We start from the raw sequence: 27,894 nt of genomic DNA on the forward strand, positions 1-27,894 counted from the left end.
GTGGTTCACATTTCTTCATAACCCTCTGCTTCATCATCTCTAACACCTGCACAAGGTAACCAAGGCAGAAGGGCCATTCAGACCAAACTTGTCAGTCTCTCTCTGTGAGTTGCTTGAGATGAACAACTGCCTTCTGCCAGGGGCACACAGACAAAGAAGACAATATTTTTGCCCTTTGGTTTGTCCTTGAGAAACACAGGCAAGGGACAGCCCAAAGTATGCCATGGTCACCTGCTGTCCCCAGGCTTTACTCCAGAAAAGGCTTCTCTGCCAGACCCATCTCCCAGGCACAGGACTGGAAGGGAAGGGCAGGAGGGGTGGCTTGTACTCCAAGTTGGAGCCAAGGAATGGAACCAAGTATGAATATCTCCCATTACACAAATTACAGAAATAGCCAGGCTACCTAGACAGTAGCTGTGGCAACAACCATGGGAATATGGGCAAATTTACCTGTGTGCCATAGGAACGTGGCCTCCAACACTGGAATAATCTGTCTTTTCACGTATTTAATATCACTTCCCCAGCTGCAGGCTGGTATATGTCCCCCTTGGGATTTTTCTGGATTAAGGAGTAGAAGATAGATCTCTCTGCTGAAATGCAGCAGCCAGTCAGCTGCCCATCGCATCTTCCCTCCCCTCCAGGTCCAACACATGTTGAGCCAAAGATCCAGGTGCGGAGAGGGGTTTTGTCTATTCACTTCTTTTGCTCTAAGTAAAGATTCCCACTTCAGCAAGGATTAGTTGAAGGCGAAAAAATATGTTTATGTTCCTTATGGTGAAGCCTTCCAGATGGGACTGCATTCAGGGGAAATCAATTCTGAGACCTAACAACCGTAACACAGCGTCCCATTAACGGGTCTGTTTAGTTAAAGTTTGTTGGCTTTTACGGTGCTTTCCCAGAGAGGGGCGGTGAGGGGGTAGGGGTGGGGGGATGCATTTTGTGCTCGCTGCATCCTCATTTGGTAGCAGGGTTGTGGCCAGCGTGAGAAAAATCAGGTTTGTGGAGGGCAGGAGGCTTGGGCTGAATCCCACACACTGAAGTCACCATTAGGGACCGGATCTCAGAGCAAACCCTGTCTCCTAATCATCTCGTTGCTATGGAGGCACTGCTGGCTCCTGCTTCCAACCGGGAGAGGCAGGTTTCTTCACGGACTGGACCAGAGGTTCAGATGTTCCCTAGCGGTGTGAAGGTCGGGTAGATTTTGGCTTTGGAAATGCCGTGCCCACTTGCAAACAGACCAGACACTGCTCTACAGTGAGGGAGAGGTGAACCAGCCATCCCTTTCAGTCTCAGCTAAACAAGCACCTTTCATGTACCACAGCTGATATTTAAAGCACTGGCAGTCATTTGCAGGCAACACCTCCTACTAATCAGGATGACCTCTCTGGAAATTTATAGGATGTTTGGTCCATGCCTGTGGTTTTCCTTGCAAGCAAACGCTGCTTTGCATCCTCCAAGCAGGCTGGGTTCCTGAAATCTGGCCCCCGAGGCAGGCAGGAGCCTGGCACAGGGGAGATTTGCACTGCAGAGCTTTGCAGGCTGCAAAATGCTGTCAGGAGTGGGGACCTGACTTTTAAAAAATTTAAGTGCAAATGCATTTGGACTCCATGCTGATTAGCGTCAGGTCTAACAGACACTCAGGAATCTGCTGGCAGAGGCTGCAGTGATTTCGGATGGAACAGAGTTTGCAAATAGTGGATCTGACTTTCGAGTTCCCTAACCCTTTCCTTCCCAGAAAAAAAAAAAAAAAAAAAAAAAGGCTTTCGCAGAAAAAAGGAGATGTAGAGAGAAAACTTTGATATAGAGCAAGGATAGAAACCAAGGGGTGAATCTGGCCATGCATTTGTCTTCTTATCTCTTCCTAGATGCACAGCATGGTCTATATGCTTCATCTCTTATTTTTCAGTCTCTCCTGGGACTGCATTTAGCTACCTGAATTGTAGATTTGCTGGGAATTTGTAGGACTGCTGTGAAAGCTTCCTCTGCTTGCAGGGTGGGGACCGTAGTAGGAGACGGCAGGACCGGGGATGAGTGGTGTGGCCACCATGGGGCTGTGAGGAGGGTCAATAGCTGCAGTGGAGAAGATGTGTTTTCCCTCCTCTCTTGCAGCAGGTGCCCCTCTCCGTAGAGTTTCACCCAAATTCCTTCCTGGCAATGCCACCGTGGTCCCTGATCACGGAAAACCACATCCCAGGTGATCTGAATCATTTTGGGGTGGCAGCCCAGGACAACGTTAACATCTCAGGAGCTGGGCTGCTTGTACTCAGGTTTCAGTGCAGAGACCCTGAGCACTTGCTTTTCACCAACCTGTGAACCACCAAGGTTCCTGAAATCAAGTCAATGGTAGGGGAAACCTGCATCCCAGGGGTCCAATGTATCCTTTTGAAACTGGACTGCAGGGCTGTTTTGGAGGCAGCAAGTGCTTCAGGGCCAAGGCAAACCTCACCCAAGGGCAAACTCCTGATTTTCTCCACCCAGGGTGAGACAAGAGGGCAGGAAAGGAAATGGCTGGAAAGGTGAGAAGGAAAATGAGCCATGTCTCTATACCCAGCAGGGGGAGAAACTCTGCCCCACACACTGAGGGTCTGCCTCTCCTGCCTGTCGACCTCTGCATCTGTTAATAGACCCCCTCCCCAAATATGGGGGTGCACACTGCATGGGGAGGGGGTAAAAATTCAAGAGTCCTGCTACTGACTGTGATTCCCCCTCTTTCTCCTCCCCTGGAAAGAGTGGAGACAGGGAGAAGGGAGCATAGGGAGGGTCGTCATGGTGGGGTAAGAAAGAGGGAGACTTAGAAGAGTGCAGAGGGTGTGGGAGTCTCTTCAGCATGGTGAGGGACACAGGGTTCTGGGCGGCTGGGCTGAAGAGGACATCTGGGCTACAAAGGGTTGCAGGGAGTGGGTTCCATAGGGTAATGCAAGAGGGGCATTACTTTTGATGAAGGGACTTTGGGAGTGAAGAAGGTCTTGGGGGTGACAGGAAGGACTCACTCTCTGGAGATGCTCTGTGCCCGGCTGTAGTACTGCAGGCTTTGGAGTGTCCTGCTCACAGGGGTGCAAGGCAGGGTGGCTGCACAATGTGTAAAGACTTAAAATCTCTCTCCATCCCCCCCTTTTTTTTTTTTCTTTCCTGTACCTGGTACACAGCATCTTCCAGCCCTGCCCTCCTGTCTGTGCTCAGAGTTAGACCAGGGCTGGGGTAGTGAACAACAACTCCCTTCCCCTGCACTGGTTTGGTGGAAAAGGAGGGGGCAGAGAGAAAAAGACAGAAAGGAGCAAAAACCCAAGGCCTGGCAGGAGGAAGAGAGGAGGCAGAGCCCAGCCAACCTCCAGCCCACCCTCCCCAGGTGCAGCCCGAAGTCTGCTTTAAACCAGCACCCTGACTCCATTAGGATGGAGAGGGGTGGAAACTTCCTAAAACAGAGATCAATGGCGTTTGTTTTGGGAAGATTGTTAGAAATCACTGCAAAGGCTCTCCTCAGCTCAGCAGAGGGGCTCTGCATGGGCAGAAGGCACTGGGAAAGCAGTGTTGTCCCCCACTGTGAGTCACATCTGGGCCCCTCCTGCATGTTAGGACATCCCAGGGATGGGTACACCCCCAAACCTAGCAGGGAATGGTGATGTGGGGCTGCATCTTCTCCCAGTGAGAGACGTACTGGGACCAGAGATGCTGTATGGATTGTCAGACTTGCAAAGGGTTAATAAATAAAAGAAAAAACAAAACCAAAACATCACCAGAAGAAACAAATCCCAAATCTCTTCTCTTTCTCTCCCCTCCTCCTTCCCTTCCCTTTTTTTCCAGGTGTTGTTTATGGCCACAGGAGGGAGCTCAAATCCAGACATGGGAGGATTCGCTTGATTTCGGATCCAGAGCCTCTTAAACTCTCACTTTTCCTCTAAGCTGGTCCCTGTTATGTCCAGGATCTGGCGCCTGCTTGACATTTACTTTGAGTTCCAGAGGACCAGAGACCTAGGATGAGGAGCATTGGATCTGCCCTGAACCTGCTTTTGGTATCGCCACTCTACTTTGTGTGGACCGTGGTCGCTCTGGACCTGGCACAAACTCCCTGCACCACTTTGGTCCAGGGGAAATTCTTTGGGTATTTCTCCTCCTTTGCCGTCTTCCCATTGAACTCCTCTCTCTGTTCTTGGATTATCCAGAACCCTGACCCTCGGAGGTACACCTTGTACATGAAGATCCTAAAACCTACTGGCGTATGTGACCATCAGCACATCCGCACCTACCAGTTTGACTCCTTCCTGGAGTCCACTCGCACCTACCTGGGCATGGAGAGTTTCGACGATGTGTTGAAGCTCTGTGATGGGTCCACCCGCTATGCCTTCCTCCAGTCCAACAAGCAGTTCCTCCAGATGAAGCAGACTGCGCCACCAGAGGTGGAGAGCTGGCCCGTGCGGTGGAAGCCCACAAAGGCTCAGGAGAGGGACTTCTCGGTGGAGTACCTCGTGGTGGGCAACAGGAACCCTAGCAAAGCCGCTTGCCAGATGCTCTGCAAGTGGCTGGACGCATGCTTGGCCATCAGCAGCAGCTCCCACCCATGCGGCATTATGCAGACCCCATGCTCTTGCTCAGGAGGGGAGGTCCTAGATCAGGCCAGCGAGATCCTGGGGCTCACGAGGAAGAAGGAAGATTGCTATAAGGATGGGATTTACTTGGAGAACTGCATGAGCAGCCCCAAGGACAGCAGCGGAGCGGAGTTCCTGGGTGAGTGGAGGGTGGCTGGGGACTTTTGGGAGGGAGGGCTGGTTGGACTCTCCTCTCCCGGGTCTCACACTGTCCCTATCACCTCTGTGTCTTAATCTGAGGATGCCTGGTATGAAAACCTTATTTGCTAATTGATAGGTGGATCTGGGACCCTCCAGTGGCTTTTTATGAGCCTGCGACTAGAATTGCAAAGCAGCTTCCCCTAAATATACCCCAAACCATTTCATTCATTCCCAGGGCTTGTGTCTTGCTTGTTTTACTTCTGCAGCCTCAGAGCTGCTGAGGGGAGAGTCTTACCTGAGGGTGAGCAGTTTTCCAACATAATTACAGATGTCCTAGAAAAAGCAGGTTCCAAGTTACCTCCCAAGGCAGGCTGCACTCAGCAGCCCTATCAACTACATTAATTCAGGGGAAAAAAAAACTTAATTCCTGGGCTTGGTTCGAGGGAATGGCAACAGAAAGCACACTCATTTTGTTCTCAACCTCATTTTCCTTCTGGAGGCTTTCAAAAAGAAAACTCACCACGGTGCTTCCATGGGGTTATTTGGTGCCTTTGCTTGGGGCTCATACCTCAAATATTTCATCAGTGTTTTGGTGATGATCTTGAGTATGGTATGGGCTGGAAAGGGACTAGGGAGGTGGAAGTGACACGACAAAAAGGGCTAGGAATAAGGGTGAGATGCTCCTGAGGTCTGATCCGGGGAGGAAAATGCTCTTTGCAGAGATCCGATGTGGTCTCTGCTGGTGCTATGGTGTCATTCAAAGCAGAAGGAAACTGGGGGGCCCGACAGCGAATCCTCTATTCCAGAACCTGTGTCAGATCCGCTCTGATGTATTTATTCTCAGCTCCCGTCCCACCTGCCAGCAGGCAGGTTATGTAAAGTGGAGGTGTGATGCTAAATAGGAATCTGGGCGGCGGGGAGAGGAGTCTCCAATTCAGCGAGGTTCAGACCCATGCCTGACCCCCACCTCAGGGTCTACTCTTCTTCAGGTGCTGGACTGAAAGGTTCTCTGCCACTGGGAAGAGAGCTGGCATCCGTCTCGGTCTGGACTTTGGGGGTCCTTGCCTGGCTTTTTGCAGCCACCCCCAGTCAGGGGGGAATTTCTCGAGGCTGGGGGAAGGAGGCTAAAATTTGCTTGTGGTAGGAAGGAGGTTACCAGGCACAGGTCCAAGCTGTGCAGCACAATTTTCTCGCAGACTGCAGTCTGGCTTTAGCTGAGAGATTAGTATATGATCAGGTATTAGTGCTTTCGTCAGTGTATTTTGGGGGAGATTTCGCTTCTCACTGATCTGTGAATCAATACATGAAGGCACACAGCCCAGCCATAAATCCTGCAAATTAGTTCTTCAGCCGTGCCTCCTTCCCCAGCTACGAGCACACGGCAATATTCCCTCTCCAGATCTCGGATTTCTTTGCAATGCCCTTTTCTCCTGTGTGAACAGCTTGCGAGGAGCACTGTGTTGGCTGCCTCCTCGGAGTGATGCGAGCTTCGTTAAGTCATGTGTCATGCCTTACGTTTGCTGATTGGATGATTTATGCATTCAACCCAAAGTAGCGTGACCTTTTTCATTGCAACCAAAGGTGAAATTTGAAATAAGATTTTCAGCAAATCCTGAAGCATTCAAGCTTAATATTGGCTTTTGTAAAGATTTCTCCTAGTCCAGCTTGAGTGCTTGAATGTTCCCAGAAAATAAATATGAAAGAGGCTCAAAGGTAGCTGAATCAAAATCCTTTTCGGGTGTCAAATATTTGTAGAGAGCGGAGATAATTTTTTGCTGGCTGCTCACATCTGCTCCGTTTTGAAGGTACAGAATTATCATCTTCACTGGTGGGATGCCATCTACATAGAAACGACGCTTGCAGGGTGCCCGGCCTCTCCATGTGCTACTCTGTCTGTCACTCTGTCTGTTTTGATTTTTACAAAGGCTTGATAAGGAAGATGGAGGCGAGATCCAATTTGGACAGAGAGCCAGCGATCCCTTAACAGCATTTTGTGGGTGGAATATTTTGATAGGGTTCCTGATTTCCGAGTGCTGATGCTGATTATTGCTGTCATTGTTGTCCTGATTGTATTTGTAGCATTTTTTTCCCTTCAAGCCTTTTATTTTTTTTCTCCCCTGCTGTTTCCTGAGTAATTTGTTGTTTCTGGGCCTGTTTTGACACTTTCACTTTTGAACAAAGGTGCATGCGTGTGTTGTACTAAACAAGTCTGATGACTTTCAAGGCACGTAAGGAATTGCCAGACACGCAGATACCACCCCAAATTGTGGGGCCTGACTTTTCCTGATGTGCCTCTTCTATACCTGGCATATTTCCATGTATTTTCATGGGTGGGTGCAAACCTACAGGGGCTACAATGAGATGCTGCCTTGGGAGCAGCCACGCTTTGGCTCACGGAGTCTGTGGGTGAGATCCCTTTGAAAAGGTTCACTCCCCATCCCTGGTGACTCCTATACCAAAGGATGGAGAACACATGTATGTGCCTGTGTGCTGGATTAGATGGCATCCTCTCCTTGTTCTCTGAAGTCACTCAAGAGCAGCCCAAGAATATATCTGTTGGGCTGGACATTGACTTTGGTGGCCAAAGAGCAGAGCTGGGAGAGGAATTTCTGCTCCCAACTCAGGCCACAGATGGCCTGGTGGAGAACTGGGCGTACTGACCCTGTTGCTCCAGAGCTACTGGGACACTCAAAAAACCTAATTGACAGCCTGATTTCACTCATGGCCAATGAGTTTACATGTGGTTCAGGTACATAGGGATGTTTGTGGTCGTTGACGAGGGACTTCACTGAATAACTCTGCCAAAGTGACCCTCCCTTGTCCGCAGCATCAGTTCTCCAATGCCTGGAGGAAGGAGAGACCGCTCCAAATTTGCTTCCCAGGTTTAGTGAGACACCCTGTTTGCACTTTCCGTCCCATGCAGATGTTGCAGAGGTTACAGCGGGCAGTGGTGGGGGTGGGAGGAATCTGTCAGGGCGCAGAGGCAGCAGGAGATGTTTCGGTGTCTTGCTCCACATGGAGCTTGTCCTGGTGATCAGCAAGACATGCTTGGAAATGTATTGGCAGCAGCAGCCCACCCCCCACATCTTCCCTCTTTGCTGCATCTACCTCAAGCTGCTGCTCCAGGAAGGCTTGAAGAGGGGATTTTTTTTCTAGAAGAAGATTATTTGAAGGGGAAATATTTGTGGCCAGTGTCAAATCTCCCTAGGCTGACCCACGCAACATGGGAAGAAGGCAGAGACTGGTTGTAGGTCCTGATGTTTAGAGGTAAACTCTTTTGGGAATGCAAGTTGACATTCCTGGAATAGAATCCCACACTGGTTTGGGGTAAGAGACCAGAGAGCTGCAGATGGGAAAGTTTCCTGAAACACATTGGGACTTCAAGGTCTGAAAATCCTGGTGACCCTTGCAAATGTGAGCTGGCTTCACTGTAACCAGAGCTGGAGCTTTAAAAGGGACGCTGATGTGACATTGTAATGAGAGAAGGTTAAATGTGTGCTTAAGTGCTGTGCTGAGTTAGGCACTTAATGAATGTCTAATTGTCTTGTCTCCATGTAATCTGTTGCTGGAAAGCCATTGCAGTGCTGTCACATTTTGGTGGTCCAAAGAGATAATCAGCATGCTCTGCTCCTCCTGTTCTTCATATCCACATCTTGGAGGGATCCAAGATGCTGACTGCAAAACAGGGTTAAACGTGTGCCCCTGAAATATATTATTTGCTCCCTGGTAAAGTAGATGGCTCCAGGGCTGGAGGGATTTTTATGATGAAAGAGTCTGATTGGTTTCATGTCTCAGCCAGAGAATTTGACCAATTCGTTTCAGCAAAGAACTTGAAACTGAGATTTAAATGGAGCTTCTTAGTTCTCAAAAAACCTGAATTGAGATATTGCTGCTCTGAAGTTCTGAGGGTTTTTCTGCCTTCCCTGATAAACTTTTCCATTGGTTTGCTGTCTCCATTGCTCTGAACAAATGCAGACACTCTTTCCTCACACATGTTCATTACTTCACTTCTGTTTTGTTAGTGGTGTCTCACCTGCCAGCCCTTAGATGTTTCTCTATCTCTGTCTGCTAGATTAAGAAGTCATATAGTGTCCGTTCTCTACTGTTTGGAGAGGCATTTATAGACCCATGAACAAGTTACTCCTTAACCTCTGCTGCATTAAATAGGCTGAACTCCATAAATCTCTCACTGCAGGGCACATCCTCCGAACCTCAGTTATTGTAGGGAAGCTTTGCTTCATGCTTGGCCAGTTCTGCTGGCCGAAACCTGATGTCTCCTCAACAGGGCCCAACTTCTACCTGGACATGTGGCTGACTGACTGCTGAAGGGGGTCCCTGGTGTGGAATAGGGGCCAGAAGCACAGGGGCAAATGAATCAACTGCCATCCTCCCTGTTGCAGGAGTCATGTTGTGGCACAGCTCTCCTCCAATTGAATCTCCCCCAGGACAGAAATAACTCGATAAGTCATTTCCTATGTTTGTGGTAGGCTTTAGTGACCATGAAAGCTGAGGAACTGACAAAGAACTGTAAGTAAATTGCCCAGGGGCAGACTCTCAAGCCTCTCCTTGACCTCTTTAGCTCCTTCTTCCTAGACCTATTCATCCTACAAGAGTCCCCCAGGCCCAAACAACAGCTGAACTTGCAGAGAAAGGTGTTTGGCTTTGGATTTACATTGGTTTTGGATTTGCCAACCAAATGGCAAAGGGATTTGGATGGGTGCATTTTCATTACCTTTCCTTCCTCCTGGCTGAGTGTGCTTGGGGAAGGTGTGGTGCTTTCCAGCTCCTCACTTCTCCATCTGTCTTTGACCCTGCTGTCCAGTCTGTGCATCCTTGAGAGCAGAGCTAGGGTACAATGAGAGAACACCAACAAAACATGGGGCAGGGAAGGGCTGTTTTCTGCTCACGTGTAAAATTTTCCCATGTTACCCTGCTAAAAGCATTGGGAATTTTACCAGATATCTTCCCAGCTTAAGTCCAAAACCTCAGAAGCTGTGAGCAAGAGCTGATACTGCTTCCCACCTCCTGGAGGAGAAGGTTGAACAGAGCCTGGCGCCTGGCAGACAGGCGACCTTCACCACCTTGTCTCCTGCAGTGGATCCCCAGTGGACCCACATGGGCAGCTCCTGATGGGGCTGTCCCTCTTGGATGCAGTCAGCGGGGTGTTTTATGGATGAGGCAAGTGGAGGTAACTCCTTCATGGGTGCTGGAAAGGGGGTTCCTGACTCAGTTTAAACATTCCGATACTATTAAGAACACCGTCTTAAACACTGACAGGTTTGGGGCATCAACCACTTCTCTAGGAAGCCTGCTCCAGTGTTTGCCCACCCTCTTGGTAAAGAAATGCTTCCTAATGTCCAGTCTGAACCTCCCTTTGAACTATTCCCATGCATCCTGTCACTGGATCCCAGGGAGAATTAGGCATGAACATAAGAGTATCAGGGTCCTCCCAGTGCCAGAGCAGAGATTTCCTGTGTCTTTGCCGCTGTTTCAGCACTAAGCTCACTCGCGCATTCGTCTGTATGGACGTGTCCTATTTGGGAGATGTGGGGAGGAGAAAAATGAAGCGATCAGTTCCATTGTGAACCCAACAGCTTGTGGACATGATCACAATGCAGAAACATCAGCAATTACCCTCTGAATGCGCTATTGTTGTGGCAGGGAGACTAAAGGTGGAATTTACATTCAGTTGCCGAGGGAGTTTCACAGGCAACTACTCCCATTATCGCTACGAGGGGACTTTTACGGGTAATTTAATGAGTGGCAGCCTGGTGAAAGGCTCGGCTTTTCAGTTATGCTTTTTTTTTTTTTTTTAAATTTGTCATTGTTTAACATCCTCTTGTATTCAGGACCCATAGCAGCTGCCCCAAAATGTTTTGTGTGGAAATACAGGGCGAAATTTAGATGCAGGGAAACACAGACACCAGATTCAGTATCATCCCATCTGCAGTGTAGTTTTACAACTCTAACTGCTGAATATGAGAGTGAGGATGCTAATGTCTCAGAAAGGAGGGCGCACAGAGACACTCCTGGCCCTTTTCACCTCCCGCTCTGAATATTTGATGTATTTAGGTGACAGGAGCAGGCTGAAAAATGGAAAACATTGTCTTTCCAAGGCGAACTGGATCCATGGAGTTTTTCAGGTGCCTCATTGGCTTTTCAGCTGCCTGACCTCCATGGGCTTCCTTCCACTGAGCCCTCTGACCTGGTGGATCCTGTCTGTCATGCTGGATATACCTCCAGAGTTACTTCCAGTTTTCCTTGAAAGGGAGTTTTCCCTTTTACAGTGCTGGTTTCCTCTGTCGAGATGCAGCTCCCAAAGACTTTGGGTGAAACCAGGACTTAGCAGAGATGGTGCTTAATCCAGCTCCCTTAGAGATCTATCAAACAGCAGAACCAGGAGGGGAGAAGGGCTTTGATCTTTGCCTAACAGTTTGGGAACGGAGGTTTAGCAGGGTTGAGATCTTATCCATGAGTACTCTGAGAGTAGACATGGGTGCTCTAAGCCACAACAATCTCTTTCCATGTTGGGTAGAGTAGTAGATTTCACGCCTCTTCCAGAGCATCACTATCACCTCTGCAACTCATCTCTTCTCCCATATTTTCCTTTTCCTGTTCTGATAATCAGTGAAATTTTGCAACATCTATAGGTGCTGATTCTGTCTTCTGTGGGTCCATCATCCCCCAAGACAGTACTTGGTCTAAATAGGTTAGAAAACTGGTTTTGGATTCTCAGCAGGTATTGTTTAGTGCGGCTCTGTGACACTTTAACCTGGGGAGGATTCAGCAACTGTGTGTCCCTAGGGTGGCTCTGCCAATGTCACCTCCAGCCGTTAAGTCACTGCATAGCACACTCTCTTCTTGCGCTTGCTGCAGACAGCAATCTGACACCGATACCCTACATTTCAGCCTTCCAGCAGGGTGAGACAACCAGGCTGGGAAAAGACGTCCTTTAACACATCATCAGAATTGCAGATCTGTTGAGTTAAAATATATTTCTTTTTGTTCCCCGGCTCTAGTTTTGATAGAGCAATAATTGCCACACACTTCATTAAGCTGAATGCTCTCAATAGGTCTTGGGTGGTCCATGCCATTAAACAAACAGTTACTGGCTTGGGATATTCCCAGTGTTTAGAAGCTGTAAGGAAGAGAAGGGACCTGGAGGAGTGAAAGCTGCAACTCCAGCCTCCCAAAGAAACTGGACTGCCAGGGGAAAGAGGGTCCAGTCCCCACAAACAGTTCCAGTCAATGAGGATGGTACCAGTTGTGCTTTTGCTGCCTATTAATCTGGGATTGGTACTAAGCTCCCTAAAGCTAGTAGGAGCTGGACTGTCTACAGAGCTGGACTAAGGAGACACCTGCACCAGAATTCCAGTGGTGGACCTGTGCTTGAAAAGGTGTCACTGGCCATGCCCAGCAGCAAAGCACCCAGACAGATGGACCAGGGCTGCTACTTACAGCTGGGCTTGTTCAACATTTGTCTTCTGTCCTGTTTGCATAGGGTTAGTCAAAGGAATATCAATAAACCTGGATGATGACAATTAATTTCTACCCACAAAACCCTCTCTTTTTCATACCCTGTCTTCCTCCTTTATTTAGTTTGTTAATTTGGTTTGGGTTTTTTTTGGGTTAGGGGTTTTTTTTCATATAATTTTCTGAATTTCAAAGCTTCCTGCTGTGCTGTACACTTTTTGCTAAGCATTGGACAGCACATGTTTCAGGGAGATCTGCTGGGTTTGGAGTGACTGCTATCTTGGGAGCAGCCTCAATGGGTATCCATGTACTCAATATCTAAATGTGGCAACCAAAATGTGAAGATTCAGGTCCTTCATCAGCATCACCCTGCTGGTGATTCACCCAGGAGGTGTTTGTGATGTTTTCAAGATGACCCAGCATATCTAAACCTGGCTGACCACCTTCCTCACAGAAATGAGATGCTCAGCCTTTTTGGCCTTCCCAAACTCTCTTCTCCCATGTCTAGATTTTAAATTCTGGGGGAACCTTTTTTTAATTTGACCTTAAGATCAATGGGTGGTGATGTCAGTTGAGATGGGTAACATTTATAACAGGAAGGCAGACAACAACCAGCAGAGGAGTTGCTCAGAAAGATGGCTGGCTTGCTGGGGGGTAATTGCTGAAGAAGAAAAGATTCAGGGACCGGGACAGTCCCCAGGTAATGATAGAGAGGTATTTAAAGAGATTGCTTTTCATGCTTCTGTGCTTTTGGGCCACGGAGGAGCTCAGGAGGCCCCTTCGGGGATCTCAGCCACCTGCCACCGCGGACCCACCGCAGCTGAGGAACCGTCAAGGAGAACAACAGACCTCGAGGGAGAGCCAGGATGGATTCCACCAGCTGTCAGGGCAGGGATGGCTTTTCTCACTCAGCAGCTCTTGCATGCAACATGCTACTGCACAGTCCCTTCCCTCCTACCAGCCCTGGTGTCCTTGCCCCACAGGCAGCTCAACAGTGCCATGTTTTGAGCCTATTGTCATCAGAGTCAGTGACAAGTTTGGTAGGAGTTTTGCTTTGGCATAGTTTGGTGCCTTTTACTTGCTACAAGGCAGAGGAAGAGAATAGTTAAAAACTTTTCCAAACCTTTAAACACAACAACCCACCTTCTTCTTTACTTCTGAGCCTCATGTGCTGTCCCTAAACTTGCCAGTAGGGAGGGCAAGGTGGCATGCTGTCCCTTCTACTTTTAAAAATAGGGCTTTATGAATAATGGAAAGGATGAAGCCTGATTTCCTACTGTGAGAAGTCCTGTATTCCCCTACTGTGACAATCCCAGCTACTCTCATTGCTGTTCCTATACAAATCCTTCATGATCCTCATCTTCCATGAATGCCCTTGAGCTTATCCTGCTACCAGCACCCTCCTGGGTCTCCTAGTCATTTTCTGGAAAGGAGGTAACACATCTGGAACATTGCTGACCTGGATGGCCACCAAATAAACCAGATAACTGCTGAACTAGCTATTTTTGGTGAATGGGATCATTTAGGCTGAATTGAGCATGGACTGAGCATCTTTGGGGTGAGACCGGCCTCAAACATCAGTGGTTGAAAGAATATAAATCAGGGAGACAAAAGTGGTGACCACCTTTCTTTGGGGAGCTACCTGGAAAGGAAACCTGGGTCAGTGAGGGAAGAGCCGAAGTTTGCAACACGTGTTGGGTGACAAACACAACGCTGATCCACGGGGCTTGAGTCTCTCCAGAGAACAGCAGTGGTTTCTCAGAGATGCACTTCAGTGCCCCAATGTCTTCTTTAGGAGAGTGCGTAGCCCCTGACCCTTTGCATGTTATAAACTTGGGTGAATATATAAAACGTCTGTTTAATCTGCCTCCAGAGATCACTCCCTTACCTGCTCCGATACAATTTCACTCATTTAGCTTTTACTTCTAGCTGAATATTCTGCCAGTCTAAAGGACAACAGGTAGAAAAAGGCAACAACCTCTTGTCCAGGCTTGCCAACTGCTTTCCTCCCAAGGCAGGGGCCTCATGTCAGGTTGCGTGATGGGACGTTTCATGGTGTGTGGTTGTGGGATGGGAGCATCCCTCTGAGTGAGAGCCCTTTGAGCACAAGCCCACCATGCACTAAGCCTTTCCCATAACCACAGGGTTACTCTGCAACATCTTCCCTGAGATGAAACACCAGAAGGAGCTGGTGTGTAGGTCACAGCCCCGGGGAAACATGCGGGTCACACAGCCAGGAGTGGGTTTTGCTCTTTGGACCAGGGCTAGGTAGATAGGGGTGAGCAGGCGGCCTTGGGAGAAATGCATTACATTGCGCTGGAGGCTTCAGAGGTTCGTGGAGGAGTATTTGTCTTGCACCTTTACTCTCTGGTTCAGGAGAGAGCTCCTCTCAGTGAGCAATGGCTGGGGAAGGGCAGGCACTGTGCACTCAAAGAAATGTTTTTAATACTTCGGTAGGAAAAGAAAAGAAATGAAAAGGTGATGGGGGAGAGCCAGAAGCTGCAGTTATTAAATATCAATGGCGTAGCTGGGTTTCCCTTGCTTGACTGACAGCATGCATCAACATGGGGGGAGGAGGGAGAGGAGGAGGTGGCAGCCAGAAATCCTCTATCCCTTTTCAAGCGTGCAACCATGAGCCTATAGCATCCCCAGACCTGACAGCCTGTCCGTGCTGTCACCCTGCTCTATCCCACTGACCTGGTGCGAGAGATGCAGCCACACTGTCATCAGAAATGCAAAATTCTCCCCCTGCCTCCTGCTCTACCCCATCCCTCAGCAAGCTGGAATGCACACATCTGTCCATGCACAGGCAGGTCCTGTCCAGAGATTCTTGGACAGGCACGCAGGCATCTCCATTCATGCATGTCCAGGGAGTCAGATGTACTATACAGGGATGTATTCACACAGTGATGTTGTCTCTGCCCATTGCAGGAGGTTGGAACTCGATGATCTTTAAGGTCCCTTCTAACCTGAGTCATTCTATGATTCTATAGATACGCCGGCACAGGCTCATGAGTGTATACATGGATGCCCAAGTGTGCATGTACATGGACATACGAGTGCACACACTACCTATGGACATATCCAGGAGCTGAGACCCCCATGGGGAGCCCCATAACCAGATGCACAGAGAGATGGGGGCATGTCGCTTCCCTCAAGAGAAGCTGCGAGCCCATCGGGACCCACTGCGTGTAAACTCACTGCAGGAACAAGAGGCTGACTCATGCTTCATTCTTTTCGTGTTTCTTCCAAAATACACCATGAGGCTTATCTGGAAAGTGAGTGCTTCATGGTGCATTGCAGAAGAAGCTGGTTTTGTTTATACTTGTGGGATCCTTCCCATGAAAAGTACAACTTCTGTTAATCCCCCAAGAGCCAAAACAAGCTGATGGATTCCCCAGTGTGGCTTGAAAGCTTGGTGGAAAAGGACAATCTGCACTGGCACTCAGAGGGGACAAAACAAGGACTTGCTTTGAGATCACAGTCGTCCAAAGCTGTCCCCAAGCCCATTGCTGTTGGGACATGCTTCTCCCTGCCCTGCCCTGGTGCAGTGCTTGCGGCAGTCTTCTTCTGCTCCGTAAAAAGGTCCTGATCTGCTTAAACTCCAGTATGTACTTGAGCGGTGGGTTAAACTGAGGGACCTAAGGACTCCTAGGGACAACCAGCTCTTCCTTAAAGCCCTTTCTCCACTGCCTGAGATGGAGCTTATCAACGGGAGAGCTTGCAGCATCTATCCCTGCAGCATGTGTACTGGTTTTGGAGGCAGTTTAACTGGAAGGCTGGGGTTTTGGAGACTGTGGGCTGCTCCTCAACATCTCCAATCCTACCTTCCCCATGTCCCAGATCAAATTTGGGTACACAAGTCTCGTTCAACTCATGCGGATTCACTGATATGTCTCCAGTTGCTTGCTGGTTTGTACGTGCAGACCTGTAGCTCTGACTCCCACATACCCCATTGCTCTCTGTCTTTCCATCTTGGGGGCGGTTCCTCATTACACCAAGACCCTTTGACATGCTTTAGAGGAGCAAAGTCACTCTAAAGCAGGTGTTTGGGATGCTGAGCTTCATCTCACTGCCTGATCCTTGTGTGGTGTGGGAGCAGCCTCAGTGCAGTGGACAAGTGAGGCTGTTCTGCCTTTGCAGGACCATTGTGTTGAGGAAGTCTCCACTTCAAACTGACAAAAATGGCAGCTTTGCCTACCTCACATTTTAATCAAAACTCTACATATTCGGCTTTGCCCCCGCTCCTTCCCTCCATACGTTTCTCCACCCTGACCCTCTCACTGCAAATGAACATCTAATGTCAGCTGGGGAAAATGCATTCACTCAGCAATTAAATAATTGAATGCTCCTCTAGCAAAATGAACTATCTCCTGCCTTTCTTGTGTTTTACCACTTTTTTTCCCCTTCTTTTCCCCTCCTCTTTCTTCTTTCCTCTGGTGAGATAAGGCTGCCATTCTTGAAAGCCATTTTAAATATTCATATTTTAATTAACGGACTTTATTGCATGAACTCTATGTAAGATAATAAAAAGACTGCCTGAGGCACAACACATTTTTTTTGTTTGTTGTTGAAAGGGGACTAAGAAGTAAAAAGCCTAATGCGTTTCCTCAGCAAACATTTGAAAGATACACAGAAATGACAGCCATGGGTCATTTAGCCAGTGAAGCCTCCATAACCCACGTGCTCCCAAGCATCGCTTTGCGATGTGTCTCTCAAAGTGTGGAGCGTGGTGTAAATCCGTGGGCTTCTCGCAGGGACTGGTTCCTCTGGATGAGCACCTGGTTCTGCAATAGACAGAGGAAGGCAGTGGTTTGTACCCAGAGGATGGCTGGGTGGGGATGGAAGCAGAGCTGCAGCCATCAAGGACGCCTCAGGGCTGTGAGTGTTGGGGGCTGAAGGCAATCTTCTGCTGAACCTGGAAACCGAATGCATTGTTTTTAGTTTGGATGATGTTTTTGACAAAATAAAATAGAGGGAAGGTTTGGGAAAGTCCCCTTCCCTAATATTTCTGGGTTGAAAAACCCAAATATTGACTGTACATTTCTGCAACGGATTTTGCTTTTATTCGAGAAAAACAAGTTGATAGAATGCATGAATTTGTGAAACATCTGGTATTGCCAATTATGTATTTTTGCCAAAAAAAAAAAAAAAGAAGAAAAATAATGTTAGATAAAACTTCATTCTATGTGGGTGTTTTCTTATGGTGCAGCATGCTGAAATTAATTTTATATTCTGAGTGTGTCATCTGTGCTGCGTGACATGGGCCTCCGCACCCAGTTTAGCTGTGGTCTTGTGTTGGGAAGGGTGGTCCTAAGGATGCTGGTCCAGAACCTCATAGGGAGGCCTATGCTCTGTTCCTGCATCTGCTCATGACCTTGAAGAAGTCAAAGCATTTGTGCACATGGTGCACTGAATCATGTTTTTATCCTCCTATCCTCTTCTTTCTTTATTCTGACTCAGATCTTGAGAGCGATTGGCACTTTCTTAGAAAACAGACATACAGTGCCTGGCACCAGCACTCCCTGAGTTGTGGTGACAGCTCTTAGTAAGACTGCATAGAAATAATCATAATAGTTAAATACTCGAGTGGTCGCTGTGGTTAAAGGGTGATTGGGGAGCTACTTCTGCTTTAGGAAAAGGATCAGTCTCTCACAGGGTGACACCCTTGTACTGAGGCTGCTTGTCAGCTGGAAAGAGAGGGATTGTCCAGCATTAAAGGAAGCAGGTGGGTGGTGCAGAGAAAATATCTTTAGTTGCCCGGTGTAGGCTTTTGGTGCTTCAGTGATAAACCATATTATGCCCTGAGGATGTCTCTATCATGTTGATTACTCCATTTGCTATCAGCCTAGTACTGAGTTTTTTCATCTTAAATCAAGAAAGAGCCAGAGTTCACCATCAGCTGCCAAGGTGCAAAGATGGGGTCACTCTGCTGAGTTGAAGAGCTCTGGATTTACACCAGGATGAACAAGCACACGGGTAGGCTGGTCCTAATAATAGATTGTCTGGTGGAGAAGCCTCCATTCTGTCTTCTGAAGGTGCTGTCACCTCTGGGGTGTTCCATTTGTGGAGGTGAAAATGCTGGACTCTTCTCGCTTGTATACTGCCTGGTAATGGCTGGGGCATCTACTGCTTCTCTTGGTGTGAGCTATGGGTGAGCAAGTCAAGGTTATTATCTGACAAAGGATCCACACTCCTCCCTGGTGCATCAGCAGACCTGGAGATGGTTTGACAAAGCCGAATTCAACAAAGCGGCTGGGGAACCCTTTAAGAGGAGTGAGTCCAAAGTGAAAATTCTTGCTCAGTACTTGCAAAGCTTTACTGACAGCAATGTGAAAGCCCAGATTTGGGCAGATCATGTAATGACAGGAATTTATTTACCAGCACATATGTCTTGGGATGTACCATTGCATCACAGACCTCCAAAGCTCAGTTTGATCATACCCCTCACTATTATATCTGGGACATCTATGTCAGTAAATGGTTTTCTGATCTCTTTAAGCCATGAGCTCTGGCTCTCAGATCTGTTTTAAGTTCTCTGTCTGACTGTGAGCAGCAGAGGATCTCAGCTCTTGGTGTCCTGTGTGCTGTAGTGACTAACTCCAGCTGTCCCCAGTGGAGACATTCACATCTTGACAAGTCACCCTGAGCTCCTTTCATAGTCAAGAAAGAGCTGCTCGAGATGGGTGGTGGGTATGAGGGCAGGCTTCATCCTATCTCCAAAATAGACATTGGAGGGAAGGAGTTGGGATCTTTAGCAAAGGGACTGGACTGTTGATTTGGAGGGCAAGTAATGGTTATGGGTGGCAGCTCAGCTCAAGCGCAGCCTTCCCACTGGCTATAAGTGAAGTGATTATCTTTGGGTTAAAATGGGGTACCAAGATTAGCCCTGATACGAAGCCGTCCCTGGTAACAGGCACCTGACTCCTGCTGACTCCTCTCCAGGAGAAGTTTTTTCTGTGGGATCTATCTCTAAGGACTGGAGCACAAGAGCATTGCAGGGAGGATATTAGTAAGTCTGTGCATCACAGAGTATTCCTCCTGTTGAAACTGTCTCTTTCCCCAGCATTAAAGGAAACAAAGAAATCATTCATAGGAATTAAAATTAAAAAGAGGCTCTCAGTAAGCCTAAACCTTTGGGAAGCTTCCCATTTCATGGTTGCTGAGATCTGCTGTTACAGATCTGCTTTTGCTTGCTGATCCTTAGCAAGTCTTCAGATTATCCTTCTGCCTGCCCCATCTTCACAATCATCCCTAGTCCCTGCCCAGAGGTTGCCTTCCCACCCTCTGATTACTCTCTTCCTTTCAAGCATGACCCCTTATTAAAAGGATGCCACGAAGAGCAGTCTTTGCCCATCCCCTCATACACCTATCTTAATTTGAAGCTGAGCTCGGCAATGAGCTCTGGCTCACAGGAGAACAGAGGAGATTTCTCTTCTTCTGGGGTTAATGAGATCCAGCCCTGAGAGAAGGGTGAAGCTTGAGCTGGCACACCTGGGTCTGTTCATGCTTGGTTTGGACCAGCATTGGAAGCCTGTTCAGCCTCACTGCACGATTTGCACGCTGCAGGAACGGCTGGGACCAGTTTGCACAGCCCTGTCCACCAGCCCATATTATGAGCCTCCCTCTCTCATCCAGCCATGCAGGTGGGAAGTCTGGATTGTGAGACATCATGGTCTTCTACCCCTTCACCTGCTTTGCACTGCAAGGAGTAGAAATAACCATGCGGCTCTTGTGGTTTGCAGTAGTCTGGAGCTGAGCATGGTGTGGGCACGTGCTCCTAACACCATATGGCCTGCACCCTTGGAAGGGAGATTGCCCTGAGACCAAGGTTGAAGGTGGTCTGGTGGCAGTCTATGTGCTTTGAGCCTCTTAGGTGGTGTCTCCCACTGCTTTTTGAGCCTTCTCTCCTCTGCGTTTCAGCCTTCCCTTCCTTCCTCAGCAGCGCTGGCACAGCTGCATGTGCGATCACCTGCAAAATTAGATGGGGAGCTGGCCCAGATTAAAAAGAAAGAAAAAAATAAGTGTTTTTAAACACTCTAATAGGCTGATTTGCCGTGTGGATCCACAGGCAGTCGTGCTGTCACAGGAGGGGTGATGGGGTGATGTGGGATGAATAGCTGGGGGTGGAAGTTAAAGCCCCCACAGCAGATATGCACATGGAGTTGTAGCCTTTGGTGCATTTCTGAGATCCAAGTGAGCCAAATTCAAACTTGGCCCTGAGAGGGAGCTTTGGTCTTCCTTCCTCTCCCTGAGCATGGCCTTGCTGTCCCCCGATGTCAACACCAGTGATATTGCAATGGGTGGAAGTGACTCTGCTCACTGATCCAGCTGAAAGCCACCCCCAGGAAAGAAAAACAAGGATGACTTTGAATTTGGATCCATGAAGTGGCCCGAATCATGGTGCAACCACCCAACTTTCAGAAAAGGGGACATGTGGCATGGTGTCTTCTGGTCACAGCCTACCTTAAGGTCTGGTTAAGATGCCTGCCCAACCTCTTGGCTCTACCCCTGCATCTGAGTCATCAGTGATCCTTTTGTTTGCATTTAGTGTAGATCTTTTTAATTGTCTCTTTCATTCCTCTAATTAAATGTAAATGAAGAGTGGATCATTAAACAGGGATACAGAGCCCTCTCTGAACAACGCAGGTTTCAGCTGGAGGAAGAAGCATAAGGAACAGGTTTTCCTCTGCCCCTTTTACTCCAGGTCTCTCCTCTCTCTGGTAGATGGTTTCACTCCCAAAGGAGCTTCCCTGCTCTTTTGCTGCTGAAAACCTCCTCCTGTGGGCATCCAGGGGATTTCCTGGTGACAACAGGATGGGCCAAGGCCAGAAGCAGTGAGCCAAACCTGGCTGTCTTCCCTTTGCTTTGCAAGGTTGTGTGTGTGCCCTAGTCCTTCTGCCTGAATCATGCAGATCGCCCTGCTTGGATGCAAAATTCCGGGGGAAGGTTGCAAACAACTTCATTGGGCACCTGCTTGGAGCTCCCAGCCCTACATTATATCAGGTCAGGTGTGATGGTCTTTGGGGTCTGGTTTTGCCCTGGCAGCACCATCCTGTCCAGGGTGGAGGAGGGTTAAGCGTTGCCTTGCTGGAGCCTGTCACCAATGCCTTGTGTTTGGCAGCGCAGTGATGTGGCCGGATCTGTGGGCGACGGGAACAGATGGCATAAGCTCCACTGAAAGCAAAGCTCTCCCTTCGCTCAGGGTGTAAAGCGTTGTTTTCTTTCCTGCAGGTCTCAAATCTGTCTCTGGCGCACCCCTCCTGGCCACCTTAGGACGTTAAAGAGGAGGTTTTGCTCCTGTGTGCTGATCAGGGCTGTGAAGCAGGAACTGCAGGGGGTGGATACCATGGGGGGTTCATCTAGGATGCTCTTCTGGGGCTCGGCAGATATTCTGCATGAGCATGAGTGATGTGGTCCCAAACCGGCTTGGACTTCAAGGAGCTGAACTTGGCAGCTGGCCATTCTGTCTGTGACCAGCCACAAGGTCTCCAACTCCTGGTGACCTGGGAGTAGCTGGGATTTGGAGGCCCTTTGGAGGTGCACCCCTGACATTCTATCACTGTGAGGACTTCAGAGGATGAGTGCATCTCCCCAAAGCATGGAGACACTGGGAAAGGGCAGGTGATGCATATAACAGGGCTGCAGAGGCAGCCCATGTTGGGCAGAGTAAGGTGGTCTGCAGTGGGTGCATGGAGCCAGGGAGATAAAAAGGCGCTGCGATGTTGGGCTAGAAGGTGAAAGCCAGGTCTGAGGCTGTGTTTTCATCTTTGGGGTCACCCCATAAAGCTTGTGAACAATAGGAAAGGACCTACTCAATACCATGACCTGCTTAGGTCAATGTGGTTGTGGGGTCTCACTGAGAGAGACAGCTCTGGTCTCCCAGATGCCACATCTCAGCCTAGAACAGAGGTTGTTGTTTGGTTAAATGCAGCAGGGTTGCAAAAAGAATGAGTTTGTCACATTGAATCAACACAGCAAGAAAAAACAACTCAGCCCCCTGAAATGACATTGAATCTATGCAATGTCCCCTCCAGTTCTCAGCATCCTGAGAAACCACAACCCCCCTCCTGCAAACCTGGTCCTGTGTCACAACCCATAAAATTTCCTGGACTGGAGGGTGAACTCAGGTCATGGGGAAGGGACTGGCTGGTTGGATTTCTTTTTTTCCAGGAGACAGGGTGAACGGGAGCGTGTGGTTTGTCCTCCCCATTGCTTTCTTCTGCTACGTGCTGGCCTGAAGGGGTCTTTGCCTTTGTGTCCTCGTGTGGCCTGGTGGAATAATTATCAGGGGGGATGATGAGCCCAGGGAAGAGCTGCGGTGCTGCATGGTGCTGGGGAGAGCTCTCCCCACTTCCAACCTGGAGGGTAACAGGGGGGAAGCAGTTGACCTTATTTTCTGCTTGGCTGTGCCGTGCTCCTCCAAGCAGATGCTGCTCTCGCTTTGGGAGACACAGACCAGCGGGAGCTGAGCATTTGAGCCAGGGATGCGCAAAAGCAGCAGCTCCAAAGCCACCACTGATGGGACCTGGCATCCGTCCCCCAGCAGAGATGCCTGCATTTCGTCCCTGCAGTGGTTCTCCCAGGTCCCACTGCAATCACAGCAGCGGAAGAGTGCATCAGTTCTCTGCTCTATGTCTCTGTGTGCAAGATACTCAACCTCTCCATGGCTTGGTTTCCCCACTTGAATAAAGGATTTCAACATCCTTAAGACTTTCAGATGGAGGTTGGAAAAAGCAATTTTTTTCTTTCTTTTTCTTTCTTTCTTGGTGCCTTTTTCTCTCTCATCCCTTTTTTTTTCTTTTTCCCTTGCAATATCCACCTATCCAGACATGTTTACTCCCATCCAGGGCTAGTGGAAGTGTCTTCTAACACTGCAGAGGACAAGAGAACCAGAGAAGGGGTCAGCTGCCCCCCTGCCTTGGGGATGCCATGAGATGGATTTTTTACTGAGCCACTCCCAGGGCACCAGGAATCCAAGTGCAAGGATATAAATGCTTCTTTTCTTTCCAGAGTCTCAGATGGTTCACACGGGGATCTTTCATTCCCTTTTGAACCTTCTACCAGTTCCTAATTAGACATGGGGAGATATCTTCATGCACTCAAAAAGTTTTATCTAAAATTCCCTGCCTTTTTATTTTTCTAAACCCACTAAAATCTCCTCTTAACTACCCCAGCAGTGACACACTCCCAGTTCTTGTCTTCCTGTTCCTTCTCAAAATGGGTGCAGTGGGAATGTCCCATACGGAACATTGAGTTCTAACATTTCCCTCTTTCACTGAAAAATATAGAAAAACCCAGATGCTTCCATGGAAAATTTGTCTCTGGGTCAGAAAGCAATTTCCTTATTTTAATAGAAGTGTTTTAGGGGATGCTTACCGTCAAATGCCCTGATGAAATCTCTTTGCTCTGCTCTGTGCTGAAGTCTTGGCTCTGCTGGTCATTAGATGGCACTGGATTTTTGAGCTTTTTGGTGGGTTTATTTTTTTTTACTTGTTTTGTGGGGATTTTGTCCTACTCCTGAGCAGCTTCCTAGCACAGAGGTGCTGGAAAAGCATCTTCAGACTGGAAATCCTGATTGCCTGGTGTATCAAAGTTATGGGGCAATGACTGCTGGAGCATGGCTTTCCCCACACCGCTGTGCAGTTGACAGCTGGCGTGTTCCACATCAGAATCAGCTGCATTCTGGTGCTGGGTAGAATAAGCTTTATAGTCCTTCTTTCAGCACAGCTGTGTTGCGTGGCTGCTCTGTGAGCCTTGCATAGATGCAGTTTAGAAAAAAAAACACACCACAATTTTATTCATTACTTATGAAACTCCTGTTCATCTTATAAGATCTTGGTAGGTCTCCCATGTGCAGCTCTTTAATTCTCAGCTACGGTATTGTTTCAGGATAGCTGGGGATTTGGGAAACGGTTTACAGCTTCTACCTGAAAAGCACAGTCCAGATGGGGCCTGGGGAACCCTGGGTAGGGACTGTGGGTGTTTCAGGCTGGCTGAGTTGGAGGGCCTGCTAGACAAAGGATGACTTATTCTTCCAACTTGTCCCCAAACTGTGTGATGTTCCTGTATATTGATGCACATACAAATAGCACTGACAACTGCTGAAAATGTGCACCGTTGCTACAAACTCCTGTCAGGACAACTGCCCCTCTGCTTTCCATATTCTCTCTTCCCCCTCCAAAGTCAACTCCTGTGGTCCCTGAGATGGGGTGGGAGTGCAAAAATCTGACTGAGCAAATCTATCTCCAGAACAATCTGAAATGTGCTGTAACACCGGGACCAGCCTTTTCTATTTCATATGTCAAGAGTGAAGAATCAGAGTCACCTTGGGATGGGCTGGTCCATCCCTAGGACAGGAACTACTCGGCTGTCCCAGTTGGGGTCAGCTGTCCTGGCCACGTCTCCTCCAAACTTTCTGCCCCCCCCGCCCCCCCCCAAGCCTACTTTCTGGCAGGGCAGTATGAGAAGCAGAAAAGGCCTTGAGTTTTTAGCAACAACCAACCCCACCAGTGTTTTACCGACACTGTTTTCATCCCAAATCCAAAACATAGCACTATACCAGTTGCTAGTAAGAAAGTCAACTCTATTCCAGCTGAAACCATGATATCAACCCATCCCTACTCCTTCCCAAGTCCATTCCTAACAACATGTTCTTCAAAATCAGTGAGGAAGCAACCAAATCTTTTCTAGAAGATTTATTCCCGTGCCTTGTGGTTGTTTGAAGTTATCAAAAAAGGGCACAAAATCCACTCATCTAAAATGTGTTGCTGTGCTGGCTCTGTACTATTCCACCAGCAGTCTGAAGGCTCATTTCTCCCTTTGAAATTTTTTAGAAGCAAGGATTCAGATATAAAGGGATGATGGTTTCTCCTGTCTAGTTAATAACTGTGTATTCCCACAACAGCCCCATCCCTGCCCTGTTTTCTGCTTAGGCCTGTTGGTAGAGGAGCCTGAAGAGAGATGAGGAATGGCTTGGGCAACCCTGGGTTCCTGCTGTAGAGTCACCACATCTCAAGCGCGTCTTTTTTTCACAGCATCCTTCGTGCTGAGTGCATCTGAAAGGTGACACAGGAGGAGCCTATTTTCCCTTCCATTAAATCATTTCTGGAGACTGTCACTGCTCCAGCGTATTGCTGCCGAACTTAAAAAGGAACAAAGGAGTTATTTGCAAAATACATGTTGGGAAGAGATTAAACCTGACATCTCAGCTACGGAGCCTTCCCCAGGCGAGCAGAATATACAGAACTGAAATATGTTTTCCCTCTTCCCCAGCTGCTGGAGGAAGGAACTTCCCCTGAGTTATTGTTTTTTAACCCACATCTGCAGACTCTCACTAAAGAATCTCTCTTGCTAGTTAGAGAGATCCCTCAGCGCTCATTTTTCACTGTCATGATTTGATCATCAGGTTGGGACTGGGAAGAAATCTGAAAAGCTCTGTTGGAGGGAGCCTTTCTGAGCCACGGTGTTATGGCAGCAAAGGAGGGAGAGCAATTTCATTGGTTTAGTGCTTTCCTGTGCTTCACAACAAGTTATTGCTAAAGTCAGGAAGAACAAGAGCTGCAGTGCTCCAGCCAAGGAGTATTTTTTATCCTTCATAAGCCATGTGTTTGAAAATGTGTCTCGTCCAACCTTCAACACAATGCAGCCTCCCCTTCCCGCTGCACCCCTCAACTCCATCCAAGTTTGGGCAGACATCTGGGCAGGGTGATAGTCACTTGGTGCATGGAGGGTAAGGGAAAAGGAAGGCCAGGACACCGGCAGTAGGTTGCAAAACCTTTCTACCCCACTCTAAAAAATTAGCTCTGATTTAAGGAGAACTATTGCCTTGAAGCCTTGATTGTCTAGCTCTTCTCAGCTGAAGGAACTTTAGTGAGGGTGCAGCCACCACAATCCTTATTTCTCCAACAGGTTCATCAGACCATGGGGTGATGTTAGACAAGGTGACCGTTTCTCATCTCCAGTGTCTCAGTTGGATGATTGAAGTGGTGTTGAGCTGAGGTTGCTGAGGGTCTTGTTATTGTGTGTGTGTCCTTGTGGAGAGAGGGAAGGGGCAGACAGCCAGCGAACGGCAGAGGCATCAAGAGTCTGGTGCATTGTTGTTCTGCCACAGCAGTGGGTCTGTTACCCTAAACTGCCACCTGCTTTGCTTGAACCGTTGAATCTGTCCTCTAACACTTCATAGTTCTAACACTGAAGCAGGCGAACAAAGGATTTCTAACTTTATCAAGTTACATTTCCTAGAGCATGTGAATATTCAGCTGGTACAAAGGACAGACCTACTCCTCCTCATCCCCCACACAGACTGATTTAATTTGAAATGGTACTTTGGAGGTCTTCTAGACTGCAGCTTGCCTGGGACACCTCACATGGGCCAGGGCAAATGCTTCCCTGCTCCTGAGCTTTGGGCTTGGGACCATCCTCAACCCCTGAGTGCTATGCATCAATTTCCCTCTCCCAGCTGTCACAAAGGTTCCCCCCTGCAGAATCCTTGTCTCCTTGGCAACTGAACCATATCAGATAAAAAGGGACTGAAACCTATCAGCCTGCAGAGCCCAAGCAATGAGACAGAAAGGAGGGGGAAGCCTTGGTCTGGCTGGTGAGGTTCATCACACAGATGGACCTGCTGTCTCCAATGCTACGTGTTTTGTCCCAGCTCCCAGTTTGTTCTGCAGGTTCCATGTATGACAGGTCCGGCAGCACATCCATCCCCTTCCCAACACTCCCTGTTCAAGGAAAACTGTGGTGTCGCCATACACTTTCTCTCACCCATCCATTCTCGATGAAGCCCACACATCTGGGGAGAGGACAAGCCTTGTCTCCAATTGCTTTGAGCCCTTCTGCTCCTACACAAAACGATTATGGAGACCAGTGGACATGACCCAAAATTAAATCCAAGGAATGCGTTTGCTGCTTTCCCTATGGTTGTGGGTGAATGTACTTCTGTGGGAATATGGGTTGGGCATTTGGTTTTTCTTCCCCTTTCCCTGTTTGGCCTAATTTTGGTCTTCTTTCAGCATTATTTGGCTATTTACCTTTTACCTTTGCAAGCATGTCTGGAAGGTCTGTTGAATTTTGGCTTTAAATCAGAATCAGTATTTCAACAGAGAAAAATGGTACAAAACAATAAACAGTGGGTTTCCTCGGACCAAATTAATCATGATGCTCCAGGTATCTTTTCCTTTTCCTACTCACCCCAGGTCACCTTTCCTTCTCACCCAACTCCCGAGTCTGAATCTCCTCTTTCCCTGCCTACTCCTGCCAGCCAACTCCTTTCCCTTTCAAGTGGGCCCCAGCCCAACAGTCACCTTACTGTCCCTTTCATCCAGACATTTAACATCTGAAACATCTGTCCCAAGACATAGGAGAAAAAATACCTCAAACATCTTGAACTGGAGTGAGCGTGCTGTGGTCCCATCTCCTCCATCTGGGTAGAGGAAGGGGGTAGAAGAAGGGGAAATCTGATCAAAAGACTGCTTTGCTTTTAGTTTAGCCTTTATATATGTATGTATATTTTATTATTTTTTTTTCCTTACAAAGATAGGCTGACTTTAAGGGGTAGAAAACAGCATTGGCAGAGGTGGTTCAGAGTGCAAGGAACCAAACTCCCAACCCTTTCTGATGCAGTTCCTTTAAAACCAGCACCAGTTGTACTTTTGGAAGGACACCATTAGACAAGGATTTTCCCTCCTGTCCC

The 27,894-nt window shown here is 48.3% G+C and overlaps 1 protein-coding gene across 1 annotated transcript in view; it reads left to right on the plus strand.

The window, feature by feature from the left end:
• Positions 1 to 3,974: 3,974 nt before the first annotated feature.
• Positions 3,975 to 27,894, plus strand: part of ADGRB1 (adhesion G protein-coupled receptor B1) — a 203,992-nt gene continuing 180,072 nt past the window's right edge. Inside the window, exon 1 of the mRNA XM_074146079.1 lies at positions 3,975 to 4,722. Within this exon, the coding sequence (XP_074002180.1) occupies positions 3,975 to 4,722 (748 nt within the window). The remainder of the gene's footprint in view (positions 4,723 to 27,894) is intronic.

Source organism: Numenius arquata, chromosome 3 (genome assembly GCF_964106895.1).
Source record: "Numenius arquata chromosome 3, bNumArq3.hap1.1, whole genome shotgun sequence".
In the NCBI taxonomy this organism is placed as follows: domain Eukaryota; kingdom Metazoa; phylum Chordata; class Aves; order Charadriiformes; family Scolopacidae; genus Numenius; species Numenius arquata.